The 17,817-nt window shown below is 34.8% G+C and overlaps 2 protein-coding genes and 1 long non-coding RNA gene across 3 annotated transcripts; all 3 read left to right on the plus strand.

Annotated features, from left to right (window-relative positions):
• The first annotated feature begins 4,517 nt into the window (after positions 1–4,517).
• On the plus strand, positions 4,518–5,518 carry LOC106337582 (osmotin-like protein). Its single transcript, XM_013776688.1, has one exon. It carries the CDS (start codon positions 4,574–4,576, stop codon positions 5,327–5,329), a length of 756 nt encoding a protein of 251 aa, XP_013632142.1. The 5' UTR covers positions 4,518–4,573; the 3' UTR covers positions 5,330–5,518.
• Positions 5,519–7,745: 2,227 nt separating this feature from the next.
• On the plus strand, positions 7,746–8,606 carry LOC106338211. Its single transcript, XM_013777241.1, has one exon. The coding sequence runs from the start codon at positions 7,746–7,748 to the stop codon at positions 8,604–8,606; it is 861 nt and encodes a 286-aa protein (XP_013632695.1).
• A 5,377-nt stretch (positions 8,607–13,983) lies between these two features.
• LOC106341473 lies at positions 13,984–15,049 on the plus strand. Its single transcript, XR_001269652.1, has 4 exons — positions 13,984–14,191; positions 14,470–14,507; positions 14,590–14,705; positions 14,820–15,049. It is a non-coding gene; the product is annotated as an uncharacterized LOC106341473 (long non-coding RNA).
• Positions 15,050–17,817: the final 2,768 nt, after the last annotated feature.

The raw sequence follows: 17,817 nt of genomic DNA on the forward strand, positions 1-17,817 counted from the left end.
TTTGTCCAATAAAAAAAGGGATTAAGATGTGATTAAGATAATTAATTAGTAGATTTTAAATTGGTAAGTACTAGCTTTCATGGGGTTTGCTTATACGCAATTAGGTGGCTGAAAATGGTCTTTAGATGGAGATGAGAAGAATGCAAAATTAGCTGACTTTTCGACTAAGATTCTGACTAGTCATTTAACGAAATATAGCAGTAACCCTTATTATTGGCGAACATATAAAAAAAGAAGCTATATCCCCAAACCAATCCTGAGTTAAGCCCACCATATAACGTGGGTTGTTTCTACAGCCCAATAATTAAGTAAGTTCCAGGTTTGTTCTCTAGCCTCGTCTAAATATTTTAAAGACATAGGATCGTGACTGTATTAACTATTAACTATTAAGAAGTGGCTTGAAGGATGACACTCGACGTTTCCAAAGACTCAAAGCGATACCGTCACACCAAACTATGCTTTAAGAAGCCTTATAGCTCAATGATGTGAATCCAATGACATCAAACCTGTAATCCTCGTCTCGAGGATTTTACCCTCGTCTCAAAAATATTGCTTTCCACCTTCACAATACTTCCTTTATGTTCAATACTTGTTTTATTCAAAAGAACTAATTTTCTTGCAAAAAAACTTACTTCAAACGAAAACCCGGATAAAATGAACCATAGTCATAAATAATTAAGGAAAAGTTTTAGAAATGAAATCTCAAATGTGTGGCACCACCCATGATTCATATTTTTATAAAAAGATGGGTGAGTAATGGAAATTACTCAGTAAGAATAAGTTCAAAGAACCTACGAACTCATCACATGACAAGCAAGAAAACAAGCACAACTATAACTGATATCACCTAGCATACAACATTCAACCTAGATCTCTAGGACTATTTGTTCTTGACATGTTGGCTCAACTGGCACTATCCACCATGTGTCTCCTGCGTAACTACCCAGTCGTGGCCCATTAGCCCCTCCGGAACTGTCCACCCTCCAGTACAATAGTCATTTATGCCTAGACTCGGTGTCAATTCATCATACATCACATCATCCCTATCGTTCTTCAACACAAGTCATTATTCCAATCATTATCATCACACAACTCATAACCATCATAATCATTCTCATTCACACGTACCATTTAACAACCTAACATCATCTCGGTGTTTTCCAACACATCAACAACTAAATCTGATAGTTCATCTCATAAACACAATCATCAACAATATCTAAACAACATTAACAAAGGACCCACAATTGGGTATTCACCTGGAAAGTAGATCTTGAGAAAAAAAGTAAATCTAAAACATAAATCTGAAAGTGAAAAGCAAACATCACACAAAACAACCATGAAAAGCAAACCTCGACGGATGGCACGAGGAGAGAGAGAGAGAGAGAGAGAGAGAGAGAGAGAGAGAGAGAGAGAGCAAGTAAATTTTTTGTGTGCAATAAACTTTTATCATAGTCTAATATCTTTCGGTGGTGCAAGACGGGCATTCACCATTGCCTGGGGTGGGGACATGGGGTGACACAGCCGCAGTATGTGTCAATGGAGATTATGAAGCCTCCTCAATGAAGAAATGATTTTCCTTACAACTAAAACATTTTGTTATGATTGTCAAAGTTCTAAGCCCAACTTCATTTCTTTTAACGGACAAACGATCATGCTCAGAAGAAGACGCTTTTTGTTTTCAAGTTTCTACCACTCATGATCGGCTACTTTGCATTGTCTATCCCATTAGGATTATCTATCTACTGGTTGGTTTCCCTCACCTTGAAACTTTCATCTAGCCATTTTGTTCATGTTCCTGATCTACACATGTGTAAATTGACCATAAGACAGATTATTCCTCTATTTAAGATGTGTACGCGAACAAACATGAAAGATAGTTGGCTTCATGCTCAAAATGTATATACGCAGCTAGTTGTTGAATTGCATATTTTAAACGCTGCGTTTGAATTCAAATTTATTTTAGGTTTACAAACAATGTACTTAGCACTGCCCAACAAGTATGGCTGTGTAAATTAGGCGGTGCAACGCCTGCAGTAAGTGAAAACGCAACGTGACGATGCTTATATTTTCTTACAAGTACGTCAAACAAATGATGTTTATATTGAATTACAACAGATTTAGAAAATTAAAAGAACAAGAGAAGCGCAAAAGTAGAACAAAGAAGTTGCGAAAGATACAGTCGAACTGCTAGAATCTCAGTCTGAATCAGAAGAAGGGTCGGATGATGAGGTATAATTTTCATGAAACTGCAACTTATTAGTGAAGATTTGAGCAAATAAGCACATGGTTTGGTTAAATGATTGAGTACGTTGATACTTACTTATTGATGAAACATGAAGAAGAGATTCGAGAAGGAGCGTTGGCTTCGAGCACAAGCAAGCCAGTTCCTGAAATTGGAAACGCACTGTATACAACAAGTAGAACTGCAGTAGTTGATCATAGTAAATTGATTGTGTTTCTTATGTGATTCGTCTTATCACAAATGTTATTAACAACGTAAATGTCCGTACTATTGTGACTTCCAAAATGGTGTAAGCATATCTTTGTTGTAAAATTGTGAATTTGATAGATGCATGTTTTTCTAATGTATAAACGGCTTATACAATTGTTTATATAGGGAATCTAAACAAATTTAGGCAATATTAAACATCTAATATACCTGAATGTGTGTAACCACTAATTATTGTAAGCTAAGCACCGTTTAGTGACTTTAGTCAAACTGGGAAATGGAAAATCTAGTTGTAGTAGCTTGCCTTATCGTTTTTGTTGAAGCTCAAATCCGATAAGATCAACAAATATGATAAATGGTCAAACAAGGATTAGAATTAACCCATGTAAGATACAGAGCTCCGAGAATCTTATTAATGAAGTTGTATCTAGCGATGGCAAAGAGATAAAAGGTGGTTTTGTGTTATAGTTGCACCTTGTGAAAAGTTGCCTACGTACACTCGTAAGAGAGATCAAGCTAGTTCATCACACGGTAGTTTCAAGGGTATTTTCATATCTTGAAGTTGAGATTAGGATTGATACCAGATCAGAGTGGGGGAGCATATGGATGGTGAGATATGAAATCATAGTTCTTTGAGATGATAGTTTCGGTTGTCGTCGTCGGAGTGAGGTCGTCGGGAAGGGATGCTCGGTTCATCGGTGACGGAGTCGTCGGAGAAGATGCTCGGGTCGTTAGTGAAGATGGTGCCGGTTCGGCGTTGCTGGTTCGGCTATGACAGTGCCAGTTCGGCGTTGACGGTGACGGCGTTTGACGGTGCGGTGTTCGACGATGACGGTGCAGCGTTTGAAGGTGATGGTGCGGCGTTGACGGTGGGGCGCTCGACGGTGATGGTGCGACGTTTGACGGTGACAGTGCGGTGTTTAACGGTGACGGTGCGACATTCGACGGTGACGGTGCGGCGTTTGACAGTGATGGTGCGGTGTTGACGGTGCCGATTACACATCGGCGTCAGCATGTTGTCATCAGACGGATGGCTTTCTAGATTTTCCAGAGAAATTTTTCTCTAAAACCTTTATTTGTTTTTCTCTCTTGTTTTCTGCATAAATAGAAAAGTGAATGGATCTCTCTTTGTGAAGATGTGAGAGTTATATTTATAGTGAAAATAGCTTGGTCACCAACTAACTTGGTCACTAATTTTTTATTTTTGGCCAGGCTTATTTCTTTTGTTTATTGGGTCAATTCAGATTTGTGAAGAGATAAGTGGGGGTTGCAAACCTACCCCAATAGTTTTCAGAGCATTAGCAAGCAGTTCTGCAAAAGTTTAGGATTAACGAGGCCAACAAAGGTTCGCACGACTCTCGAAGTTGCACAAGCAGACAAAGACCTCTTTTGCTTTGTCGTTTGTCCTTTTGTTGTGTTTGTCAAAGAACCCCGTTACTAACATGAACATGTAAAACTTGTCAGTCTTAGCCTTATTGCCCCTATACTCAGAAGAAGAAAAATGGCATATGACTCGTGACTCACAAGTCACACAAAGCATGAATAGTAACATTTGTTATAGGTTAGAAATTCAGAGAACACTTTTATTTTTATTAAATAAAATATATGGCCTCTATGAACTCCATACTATCAATTTTGTTATCTAGTCTAGAGTCAAGTCTGTTTTGTTTAGACTTCAGAGAGTTTCGTACCATTTCAGCAAGTTTCAAATTTCTGTATTATTTTAGAGCTAAATATATTTCCTATATGGGATCATTATAAACTAACACACCTTTTCTAGTTACCTTAACTAAATTGTAACTGTATTGTGTATATATATGGTTATATTTACAGATTATATGTTTCTACAATAATATATCAAATTACAATATTACTACAGTCTACAAATACTACCCTATGTTGTATTCGTATTATAAGTGTAAAGATGATATAACTCTGGTTCAACTTAATACTTCTCTGTTCCAAAAAAACACATGCTAAAAGCTTTGCCTAACTACCACAAAAAACCAAAGACTATTTTCGTCACTCTATGACCATACACTCTCTCTATATATACACATAACATAAGCTCACATCTTTCGCACAGCTTGTTCCTTAATTAAAGCAAAAATAAAAATCACAATGGTTAAAACCTCTCTTCCTCTCACCGGTTTCTTCTTCCTACTCCTCATCTCCTCCTCCTTCGCCGCTGACACCGGCCGGCTCTTTCTCACCGTCGTCAACCACTGTCCCTTCACCGTCTGGCCAGCCATTCAGCCCAACGCCGGTCACCCCGTCCTCGAGAAAGGTGGCTTCGCTCTCCCAACCAACACCCACCGCTCTTTCTCTCCACCAACCACCCACTGGTCCGGTCGCATCTGGGGTCGAACCGGCTGCTCCCACTACAACGGAAAATTCTCTTGCGTCACTGGAGACTGCGGAAACCGTCTCGAGTGCAACGGTCTCGGTGGCGCAACGCCGGCGTCTCTCGCTCAGTTCGACCTCCACCACGGTGGACACAGAGACTTATCCTCCTACGGTGTCTCTCTCGTCGACGGTTTCAACGTTCCGATGACAGTTACTCCTCACGAAGGCCGTGGAGTTTGTCCCGTTGTTGGTTGTCGTGAAGACCTCTTGAGAACGTGTCCGGCTCATCTTCAGCTCCGGTCGGGACACGGTGGACATGTGGTGGCCTGTAAGAGTGGGTGTGAGGCGTTCCGTACGGATGAGTTGTGCTGTAGGAATCATTACAATAGTCCTCAGACATGTCGAGCTTCGAGCCATTCGCTGTTCTTTAAGCACGCGTGTCCTTCGACTATGACGTTTGCTCATGATAGTCCTTCGCTTATGCATGACTGTTCTTCTCCTAGAGAGCTCAAAGTCATCTTCTGCCACTAATGTGTCTTTCTTGTTCGGTTTATTCTGTATGGTTGTACTAGTGATATCGCACTAATCTCTTATCTTTCTGGTTTGATTGGTTTAGTTTGTGATTTCCCGCGTCAGTTATGTCGGTTGTTCAAAAACTATGTAGTCCAACTATGCGATTATGTATTATTATCTTTTAAATTGATTCTGCTTAGTTCTCTTCTTAATTCATATTGCTAGAAAGACATAGTTCCAGTTACAAAAATAAAAAGTTAAAGGACGTTAATTGTTTCATTCGAAGCATGCAGGCTAACACAGTGTCTTGTTCTTTCACCTTTTATTTGTGTTTGTTGGTAAAGTTTTTTCCTTTCACGAGTTTTCACGTATTTATTAACATTTATTTAATAATAAAATGTTAAACTATTCATCAACTATCTCGATTGCAAGTAAGATATTTTTTTAGCAGAAAAGAAAAAAACTTAGCAATAGATTTCAAAATCTGGAATGGCCACTTGGCCAGTAGCTATTTTGTACTGAGCGAGAAAAATTCCAATAAAGAAAACATTATTGTTGTACATCATAATAGCTCATGACACTACTTTAGTCATGAAGCAGGCTCGATGCCAAAAAGCTGCATTGGCACGTGAAAGATCCTTTCTCATGTCTTTCTTCTCCATTTTGAAAAATATGGGTATGAGGAAAGTGAATGGTGAATGATGGTCTAGAAACGTAAAAGTGAATGTGTAAAGAAGAATGACGCTACTAGATTGAAGTTATGGCATTTTGAGATAATTCCAAACTTAACCTCAAATGATAGTTTAGAAACGTAAAAGTGAATGTGCAAAGAAGAATGACGCTACTAGATTGAAGTTCAAACTTCAAATGCCTAACTTTGAAAACTATTTTACCTCACTCGAACTAAACGCAAAGACAAGAACTTTTGTTCACATTACATAAACATTTTATTGTACTCCATGTCCTAATCCGAACTTTTTTTTTTTGTCAGCGATGTCCTAACTCGAATTAAACTCAAAGACAAACACTTTTGTTCACACTACATAAACATTTATTGAGTTCGATGTCCTGTTTTTTAAAAGGTATTTGAACATTTTTAGGTCATTTTCAGTGGTGCATCAAAACGAAGAAAAACATCAAAAAATGAGAGAAATATATCTCCAATAGTATTTCATTTTAAAGAAAAACATGAATATATGAATAGTGCTACAACATTTTGAGAGAATACTATTCACAAACTCATTTTGGTGTTAAACGTTTTTGTACAATGATCTTTTAATTTTGACAATTTTTATTCTTGACAAAAAAGACAATCTTTATTTATACATAAACAAAACATTGACATTAAACATAACTTTTAAAACTTTATATTCAATATGTATATACTGGTTAAACTTCCGAAAATATAATTACCAATAATTAGTTATTATCGTATAATTAAATATAAATTATTATTTAATAATTATAATATAAGTTAAAATAAGATAATATAGCAAACAATACCATTGAAATACATAACTAGTACAAATTTAAAGTACAAACAAACTTAGCACAACATTTAATAACTATTAACATAAAACAAATTTAATATAATATTGATTAAAATAATTTAATAATCAGGTAGGTCATTTCCAGTTCACAAGATCATTAAAATATTAATCGAATGAAGTAGATGCATGAAGAGTTCTTTGATCTTGTTGTTGTGTAACAATTTTCTGTAAAATCCGTGTTTGTTCAGCGTGGACATATTTACGAATATTTAAATCTCGAATAGAAGCCAAATCTAGAAATAATTATATTTTTTACGCAACAAGAAACATGCAGAAATGATGTGGAATATGTTTTTAAAGTTTTTCAAACACGTTTTGCTATTGTGAAAAGATACGTTTGTTTTTGAAAAAAAAAATGTGATTCATGACATAATGATTACTTGTGTAAATTTACACAACATGATAATTGAAGATGAACATGATCTTAGTGCCCCAGTTGTAGTTGGAAGAGAAGTTTCAACTCTGGAAGTTAAAATAGCTGAAGACGAAACTACTTGATTCCAAAAGTTTTTGAGTCGATTTAGATGAATCAAGGATAAAAAAGCTCATTTATCTCTTTGAAATGAGTTGATTAATCATTTATGGGGAAAAATATTATTGTTAAAGTAATCCCACTGTTTAAATAAAATCCTACTATTGCTTTCTATGTTTTTATAATTTTATTAATGTAATAAATATTTTCTTTCTAAAAGTTTTTTTGAAACAATTATTTTATTTAACCTATAAAAATATTTTTATATCTCTGAAAATTTGCAAAAGATATATACTTGTTTCCTCCTTCAAAATATCATACCACTAAATTTTAAAGCTGCAGAAGTTGTAAACAATATTTTTTAATCATCTTTTATTACATTCAATGACATGTTTAAAAATATATTTGAGACATGGCGTATCAGTTCATTAGGGTCGAAGTGGGGAATGGTAACTGTGCTTTCTTCTGGCACGATGACTGGCTATGTATGGGGAAGCTTATAAATATTACAGGAGCAACCAGTACGTGTTATCTTGGGGTTCCGCGTAATGCTAAAGTTAGTGATGCTGTCTCTGAGGGCCAGTGGAAGATAAGGGGCCAACGAAGTCGTCATTATCATGAGCTGCATCATAGAGGCCAGATCGACCCAGTTCCTAATGTTTCACAGGGACCTGATACGTTCCTTTGGAGATATGATGAAGGGGTTTATCAAGACAGTTTCAATGCAGCGAAAACATGGGAGCAGATATGGAGCAAGCGAGCTGAAGTAGTTTGGAGTAGAAGTGTTTGGTTCACACAAGGGATCCCTAGGCATGCATTCCTAGTCTGGCTTGCGATTCAGAATAGGCTATCTACAAGGGACAGAATGAGAAAGTGGGGAATCCTTCAGGGCTGTGTGTTATGTGGTGAAAGAGATGAGACACGAGATCATCTGTTTTTCGCATGTCCATACTCTTATACAGTATGGGATTGTCTCGCTAGCAGATTGGTTGGAAGGAGGATAAACCCGGACTGGCATGATATGCTAAGGTATATTCAAGCAGGCACGTCCAATGAGATGGATATGATTCTCATTCGTCTAGTGTTCCAGGCTGTCGTGTACCATATTTGGCGAGAACGGAATACACGAAGGCACCAACAAGGTCAACAGGGAACTGAGCAAATGATCAAAACAATTAACAGAGGTATCAAGAATCGGATTAGCTCTCTTGGTTACAAGGCGGGTCACAAGTTCAATGGACTTCTTAGGAGATGGTTTGAAGTCTTTGATTAGAAATTTACAAATTTAGCTAGTATAAAGTTTTATTCTTTTATAGGTTTAAGTTCCAATTTACAGCTAGCCTATTCTTTGTAAATGGCATTTTCTGATTGATCAATAAATTGAAAATTTCATCAAAAAAAAAGAAAATTAACAAATTTCATACAACTATTTCCAATATAGTATTATTTGAAAATTACAAATAGCTTTTACAAATAATTAAAATTGAACAACTTATAAGTAACATAATAATTATTTTTTTAAATATTATTTAATAATTTCAAATTAAAATATCAAAATTAATTGCTATGCAGGCATCCATATCTTGTAGTAAAGAAATGTGTACAAAGCTATTTACTTAATAATTTATGGTTAACTAAAATATCTTTTCATTTTAAAGAACTTTTGTTGAATATGCCTATGTTTTGAATACGGTATGTAATTCAACGTGCTCTTACTGGAGCTTGTATAGTTCACATATTTAAAATTTTGTATAGTAGTTAACCAAAAAATGAGTTTTCTTTTTATTTATTTTTACAAAAATGAATCTAGAAAAATGAATTTTATCTTGAACTAGGGGTATGCCGGCGCTACGCGCCGGTTTTGTACGTTGGGTTGTCTAATAAGCTGAAAAAGCCATCTCTGATTGAATTTGTAATTCATGTTAAGTTGATGTATGTATAAGTTGCTTGGAAACGCAATATATGATTGTTTTTGGAGGTTGCTGGTTTTTTTTGGATGAGAAAGGGTGAGGAATTGAAATATATATAAAAGGACAAATAGTTTATCAGATTTTAAATTAAAAAAAAAAGACAAAGTAAAGAAAATTACTTTTATATTTTTATTTTTAAGGCATGGAAGCATCATAGATTACTTTCTCTACAGACTGGATAACTTATTTTTGTACGAAGTCACTGATCAATGCAATCAAAATGAAAATTATGGCCACAAGTAAGAGAGAAAATTTTGTTTTTATCGCCGTAATGTCCGAAGCATACAATGCATACATCGTTTCTCTCTTCTATAGTTGGAAGCCTATTAGTACTCTCTAGGTCAGTGATGATGAAATCGACGTCGAGTCTTGATGTTGCGTTTTGGTTGTAGTCTTTGATAGTAAGAGTAACTTGAAGATCATTCGCTAAGATATTATGGTCGTCTCTTATAAAAAAAACTAAAATTGATTATTTAAGTTCCTTCTTCTAAAGTTGGTTTTAATATCATTTATTCATGGGAGTTATTTGTGTAGTTTTAGATGATTTTTTTTTTAAAAACGTGTTTCAGTTTAGCTTTTAGCTAGTATGGGAGTTTGATTTGACCCAGTTATCTTTCAGGTTAGTTTGGTTTATATTAACTTTCCTTTGTTTTGCTTTGTATAATTAGAATTGTAATTTCGAAACTCTGATTGGTGTTGTATATGTTCCTTTCAAATTAAGTTATTAATTTTTGATTTAATATGCATTGCAACTCTTTTCGAAAGTTATATAAATTTGCTAACGTTCAATCTTTTTATTTTTTTAGGTAGCGTATCAAAAAAGGAAGAGAATATCCGGAATTTTAAAAACATTTGAAGGTTTTATTATTTATTGGAGATACTAATATATTGTGAGGAATTAAATTGGTGGTTTAAATTGTTTAGGAGTCTTTGGTTTAGCTAACCAAAACATTACTATTATTTATCGTAAGTTTTTATAGGGAGTGCCGTTTATGACCAACTGAGTTATCGCTTAGCTTGGTTTTATAAGTATCACTTTGTATTGATATATCTATAAATTTTTTTTTTGCGATGTAAAATAATGTTTTAGTTGTATATGATGGTTGTAAGTGGTGTCTAATAACATGACTGGCAATTCGACTGGAGTCTTAACCATTTTTTCCAAAATCTAAAAAGCAGAGATACCAACGCTTTAGACCATGTATCAGATTTGTGTAGTGAAGACTGCAATGGTCTGTTTGTAACGTTTAATTATGATTGTTTCATTGCCTTACTATAAGCTTTAACAGGGGCGGATCCAGCCACTCATTTAGTATGGGGCATGCAATGTACAAAATGCTTAGATGAAGGTTATCGACATAAATTTTATGTTAATTATTAAAGGAAAAAAAATTATGTGTGGGGCACAGGCCACACCCAACGCCTTCCTGCGTCCGCCCCTGAGCTTTAAGAATTCATGTGGGAGGTCAATAGACACCTTTCAACGGTTACAGTTTTATTTAAGATAGCAGCTGGTTACAAATTTATTCTTTCCGAGTTGTTTTTAGCATCACGAATTAGTGTTTTCCTTATAACTTATTTTAAGTCTGTCTAATACTTAGCATAAACAAATTCTAGTAAAGATTGTTATGATCATGAGTGGATGTTTTACTATTTACTTAGATGGAATAATGTCGTTTCTACTGAGATTTATATCTAAAGTTTTGAAAAGTTCAACGGGATTTACACTGCACTCGATCAAGCACATGGATTTTATATTGGTCATGCGACAGAAGCGTGGCTCAGTTTCTTATTATCATCGCTAATGATATTTTGTTTCTGTAATATTGGAGAGTATCGATCAGCCTCAGAAGTGTGGTTCAGCAACGCGCGGAACAAATAAAGCGCGTGAGATACATAGACGACTCAACGTGTCGACACGTGGCGAAAAAACCCCCTCTTCAGAGTGACGTGGACGCCTGAGAAGGCAGATACTTCAACTTTATATATATAGATAGGTATGTTTCCTTGTAAACAGTGCTAAAAAGAAAGTAAGATGAATGGAGACAATTATCTGGTCCTGCAGAGTAGAATATGCAGACAGTCTGAACATTCACTAAGTATCCACTAATCACGTGTATTTAATTTTAGGTTCAAGTATCATACTGGGCTTGGTTCATGAGCACACTATGGTCAAAGAATAGAATTGATAAGGCCTTTGACATCAGTTGATAAAGCCCAAAAGATAAAAAGAATCGATCGTGTCATTTTAAGATAATGTTGTAACAACATTTGGTCATGCCAATTTTCAAACAGATAAACAACACTAGGTTTTTTTTTTTTTTTTTGAAACACAAACAACACTAGGTTAAAACCCGAGTTTTACGTGGAATAAGATTTTTTTTTTTTTTTTTTTTTTTTTTTGTGATAAACCCTATCGGCCGGGAGGAACGCACTTAGTGCTACATAGTGGATTAGCCCAAAAGCGTACCACACTGCCTGACCCGAATTTGAAATACCTTCCGACTAATGTCAGTGGGTGGACCAATCATCTGTTATCGCTCACCATATAAACACTTGGGCCGAAACCCAAGCCAAGACTGGTCAAGTAGTGATAATTTAGTTCTCAGGGGAATCAAATCCAAAATTGATGTGGATACACACCAAATCCCAAAAAATTGCCACTAGGCTACGACCACTTTGTTTACGTGGAATAAGATTGATTTTAAATTATGAATGTTACACAATAACACATAAATTTAATTTGTTACACAATGTCACATTATAATTTGAAATATTGTCATTTTAAAGCATATGATGTAATAAAAAAGTATGAATTATTACAGTGGACTACCATATTTCTTTACCCAATTTTAAAGCCGAACATAGTAGACTTAAACTTCTTGACTATTAACTAATGCAACAAGTCTATCTGAATTGAAACATAGTCAGCCTAATTTTACTGGTGAAGCAGGCCAACTGAGAAAGCTTACCCTGCTGAATTATCAACTAGGACACCGGAATGGAAGGACTTAGTTCAACTTGCTTTTACAAAAGACTGGACAACATAATCACCCCGAAATACAAACGGTCTCATCCCCTCTTCCTAGAGTGCATTCAATTTTTGTTCTTAGGGGAAGTTGAACCCATCTGCAAGACAGGCGATTTGAAGAATCAATATATGTTAATTTTTAAGAATTGTAATGTGACTAATCATGTTAGTATAACAAAATAATAATTGTAATAATAAAAATCTCAATATATAATAATCAGAATAACAATCTGAAGGAAAAATAGGTCCCTTAACAATTAATCAAGCATCTTCATTAGAGGCGTTATTTGTATTAGAAACAAAATGTAAAGAGAAAAAAAAAATCTCAGTTACATATATAAGACCACATCCAAATAACATATGTGCCTAGAAAGTAGAAACTAGTAATTCATAAAATACATTATAAGATGTTTATTTTGAAGATCCGTTTTAAATGTTTTGTATATAATCTATGGTTATCTATATTCCATTTAATTTTTGAAGTGCTGACCAAGCCAGATGTTTCAACAAACTTATTTGAGGCCTTTGTCTCTCTTTTTTTCTGTTGTTGGACTTATAGTGGATTTTCGGCACCAACTGCTCTAAATATTAAGGTTACGAGTAGTTAATCATTATAGAGTAATCAATCAAGTGGAATACTACATTTTTCATATTTACTTTAGTTACTATTGAAATTCAAACTCATTTTTACTTTAGACTTGATTAGAGTAATTTCATTTACTTCACCTTCCTTTTCTCTCTCATTTTCCACCACTTATTTTCATCTCTTTTTCAACACTTTTTTTTACTTCATTTTACTATTTAAGTTACCAATCACAGTCTAAATTTAACAAGAATAAAAAGGGAGTTAGTTTGATGTGAGTTGTTTGCATCTCCTGAAACCTAATTTTGTAAACCTTTGATGCCACTATTAGAAATTTTAGCGTTTTAATGTGGGTCGTTGGCAACTTAATTAGTGACCTTCATATTGAGTGGAGTTGTCACCGTAACGACCATCGTCATATGCATTGTGAATTTGTGAGCATAATGGGCATCATGAACTTTGATTACGCCATCACATTTAGGACATGAAATATATACCATTTATAAAGTTCGTCTTTCTTTTAATTGTGTGTGTGCATGTAATTAATTTTTAACTTTAATCTACATGTGATATTTGATCCAAGAAAAATAATCTATAGATGATAAATAGATAATATGTACTCGTAAATATAAGTCTCTTATAGGAGAGAGCAAGGATATGAATACATATGATAATTATGCTGTCACATATTAACCGGGCATGATCAGGTGTGTAAGAACAATGGTGTGTAAGAAATTAATATCAACTAGAAATTGATTCGCACATCCACCCATACGTGTATTCGTTTTTATATTTGAAAAAAATTAGAAAAAGACACCTAGAACTTTGGTTTATTCCAATAAGATTTTTAGAAGATTATTTAGGAGAATAAGATTTACATTCTTGTAAATACCATAATACTCTTTAATTAACCAATAAATCTGAATTATAAATAATAGTTTTTGTAATTGATTTAGTTATTAAAAAAAAAAGTTAAAAAACAGAAAAAAAAAAAGAAAACCGAGAGGGGTACAACTTGAGTAGTTTTGCCCTAATTTTTTTTCATTTTACTAGTCTTCTCCGCCAAAGCTTCTCAATTCCATCAATGCCGATCTATATTTTTGGAGAATCTTTTGTTCTTCATCGATATTTATCCACTTTTTCGAGTCTAATATCGTTTTCTTCATCCTCCTCTTCGTTTCCACATACGAATCAACGAAATCGAAGTGTTCTTCCTCTACTGATATCGTCGGACGGTTCACTTTCATCGAAACCTAACGTTTTTTTTACACTTGGTATGCGTTTCTTCATACAGATTCTCCTAACCCTAGATATTTTTAAAACCAATTTGTCATCTCTTCTAAACTAAATTAGTTGTATGGGTTGTGTAACTAATCATCTTATACACTACGATTAAGTCAATGCATGTTACTGTTTTTGATTTGTATTTGTCAATTTAGTAGTTTTTTCAAAGGGGGGAAATTGGGGTAAACAATGCAAGATACTGATCGATTATACCAAGGAACTAAAACATGTCTGATTCGGGTTATTGGCTATTTCCATGATCTCTTAGGGAAAGATTCCACTGATAGGCTGCGGTGGTGTTAGAAGGTAAACATCTAAACTTGTTTTTAGATTGTGAGGAAAACAAACACACACAAAATATGATGCAGATGAGTTTTTATGTTTTCAGTGGTGAGGATGCTTACAAGAAGACAAGAGCCGGAGCTACTATTTTCCAGCTGTACATTGGGTTTGCGTATGGTGGACCTGCTCTCATCCCACAAAAAAACTTATCTCATTCACAAAGTTATAAAGTTTTTATTTTTGTCAACGTCTCTTTGTTGTAATCGACTCTGCATATGGAGTTCAGATAATGTCTTCATTGATACTAATATTCAATGAATTTTTTTGGTGCAATAGGAAGAGCTGGTGAGCTTATTAGAAAGGGATGGCTTCAAGTTGATTCAAGAAGCTATTGGTGCAGATCATAGATGATGAAACAATAACAGTAACAAAAAAATACAGAGGAGAGTCTCTTTTCTTACAGCAAAAACACATTGATTTGTTGTTTCTTTCTGCCTAAACAATAACATCATGACTCCTGTCTGTTGTTTAAATGCGAAATAACAAAGCAACATTTGTTTTTCTCATTGTAACTAGTTTATCATTTGTTCTCTTCATATTACAACATAACTTCTTCTACCACAAAAAAAAAAACACAGCTAATTAACTTGAGAATTAAGATCAAAAGAGTCGTAACAAGACTCATCAGACACCATATGTGCAATCTCAAAACATCAAAATAGTAAAAGCCACTACAAAATAACCAATAGCGTTTATATGACGTTAAGCCACTACAAAACTCATCAGAGACCATGATCTTGATCTACTCCAATAGAGTAGTAGTTTCTAATGTTATCTTTATCTACCAAAAAAACTCTGGTCACTACAACTTGACATCCATACACCAGATTTAACATAGATTAGAACCATGTTGTATTGATAGAGAGAAGAGATGATGGTTATGTCGATGAAGAAGATAGAGATATTGAAGCCCAAAGAAAAGTCCAACCTTATGATCCATTAGAACCTTTAAACTAGGGTTATAGACTCATATATATATATGTCGTTAACAGTTCTGAAGTTGTAACTTTGGCTGCATATTGAGCAGCCTCTCTTTCCCACTTATGAATATCAATCAAACATTATCTTCATCTTGGTGACAGCTTAAAAGCTACTTCTTTCCTTTTTAGTTTCTTGCATAATAAAGCTCTCTTGAGCTATTTCAAGTTTATATTTCAATAAGGTCTTTAATAGACACAAATCTATCTAGTTCTCAAATGTTATCATGGTGGTATCAAAGCACCAGGGATTGCATCCTTAAATCTTTGGGTTTTATTCTCACCATCTTCCAACATACACGATCATCCTCTCACTAAAGCTTCAAACTTGCAAAAAAAAAGAGAAAAAAGGAAAAAACTCAGCATGTGACCAAGATAAGCCTTTCACCACATCTACATAAAGCTGCTGCCGTGTCTCTGCCTGAGATCTCGTTAAGAAGATTTCTGGGAAAACTGTCAACAGAGTAAAGCTGAGCTGTGTTTCATCAAGTTGTCACAGCCATGTCTTATCAATGATTAATAGGTATGGAAGCTTGACAGTGAATGAGTAGGATATGGTTGGTTTTGTTAATGATGGGTTGTGGTTGCAAATTTCTGATATTTTATGGCACACAAGGTGCTCGTTGAATTGCCAAAGAGAATGTTAGATTGCTTAAAAGCAGAGTCTTTGGTGAAATGCCAGGAAGCCATACAAGCTGATAGTCGATAGTGAATAGGAAGCAGAGAGAGTCTATAGGATTTTTAGTAGTTGTGGAGACATCCTCCTTTGTCATGAGAAGTATTTGTTAAGAAAGGTCACAATGTACCTCTGAGTGAGATTGACTAAGCTCTCCAAGTTCAAGAGAAAACTCTGAATGAAGCCATGTAATACTCTCCAAGTATGGACCAAAGAATCTCATACTGATTTCTATCTCTTAAATGAAGTGAAGAATCTACTAGAATCTACTTACACCTTCATGGGATCCTTCTTACTACTCATGCTCCTATCAAGTCCATGCATATGTGCTTCAAACTTAGCTCCGTTGAGATCCACCTATGCTAAGTTTGCGGAGGAGTATTGAAGCCCAAAGAAAAGCCCAACCTTATGATCCATTAGAAGCTTTTAGACTAGGGTTATAGACTCATATATATATGTCGTTAATAGTTCGAAGTTGTAACTTTGGCTGCATATTGAGCAGCCTCTCTTTCCCATTTATGAGTATCAATCAAACATTATCTTCATCTTGGTAACAGCTTAAAAGCTTCTTCTTTCCTTTTTAGTTTCTTGCATAATAAAGCTTTCTTGAGCTATTTCAAATTTATATTTCAGTAAGGTTTTTTATAGACACAAATCTATATAGTTCTCAAATGTTATCAAGAGAGACAAAGAACGAGAAGAGATAGATCATGAGAGTAGAAAATCGTGGGAGAGAAGATAATATGAGAGATTTAGGGTAGATTTAGTGTAGATTTAGAAAATATATTAATCGAAATATGGAAGTTTTTATATTTTCGTTATTTGGCTATAATATGTACCCTATGTAGAACAGAGAATCACTACAAGAAAACAGGGAGATTCTGATGGCCGAAATCGTCAGAAATTCGTCGGAATAGACCGATTCCGACGAATTTCAGACGAACCTGTCCGTCGGTATCGTTTTGTCGGAAAAAAAAATTCGTCGGAATTTCGTCAGAACTTCCGACGACTTTCTGACGAATACCGAGAAACGTCATTCTGGCGAACTTCCGACGATATTACGATGCGGACACACGAGACCAGAGTTCATCGGAAAAACTATGTACCGACGGAGAGCGTTCCTCGGACAATTCCGACGTACTGGATTCCTCGGTATATTCCGACGGACGTTTGTTCGTCGGAATATACCGACGGACATTGATTCGTCAGAATATACCGACGGATATTTTTTCGTCGGTATATTCCGACGGATATTGGTTCGTCGGCAAATTCCGACGGATGTTGGTTCGTCGGTATATTCCGAGGAACCGTTTTCCGTCGGTATATTCCGACGCCCAGAGTTCGTCGAAATATACCAATTTTAAAAACGAATTAATTTTGCATTTTATATATTTTTTTATATTAAAAATTAATTAATAAATTAAAAAAATCAGAAATTTAAAACTAATAATATTATAGAATTTAAATTCATACAAACCGAAACATAAAAAAACAATTCAGAAAGTTTAAAATTCTTACAAACCGAAATAGAAAAAAAAGCATTCAGAAAGTTTTAAAAAGCCGAAAAAACTAAGATGAACTCGAAGAAATCAAACGATCTAGCTTCTGCATTATCTCGGTG

This window comes from Brassica oleracea, chromosome C4 (assembly GCF_000695525.1).
Source record: "Brassica oleracea var. oleracea cultivar TO1000 chromosome C4, BOL, whole genome shotgun sequence".
In the NCBI taxonomy this organism is placed as follows: Eukaryota; Viridiplantae; Streptophyta; class Magnoliopsida; order Brassicales; family Brassicaceae; genus Brassica; species Brassica oleracea.

Bases quoted from the DNA above. Each gene is read 5' to 3' on its own strand.
- LOC106338211 (XM_013777241.1), top strand. From the start codon at position 7,746: ATGGCGTATCAGTTCATTAGGGTCGAAGTGGGGAATGGTAACTGTGCT.
- LOC106337582 (XM_013776688.1), top strand. From the start codon at position 4,574: ATGGTTAAAACCTCTCTTCCTCTCACCGGTTTCTTCTTCCTACTCCTC.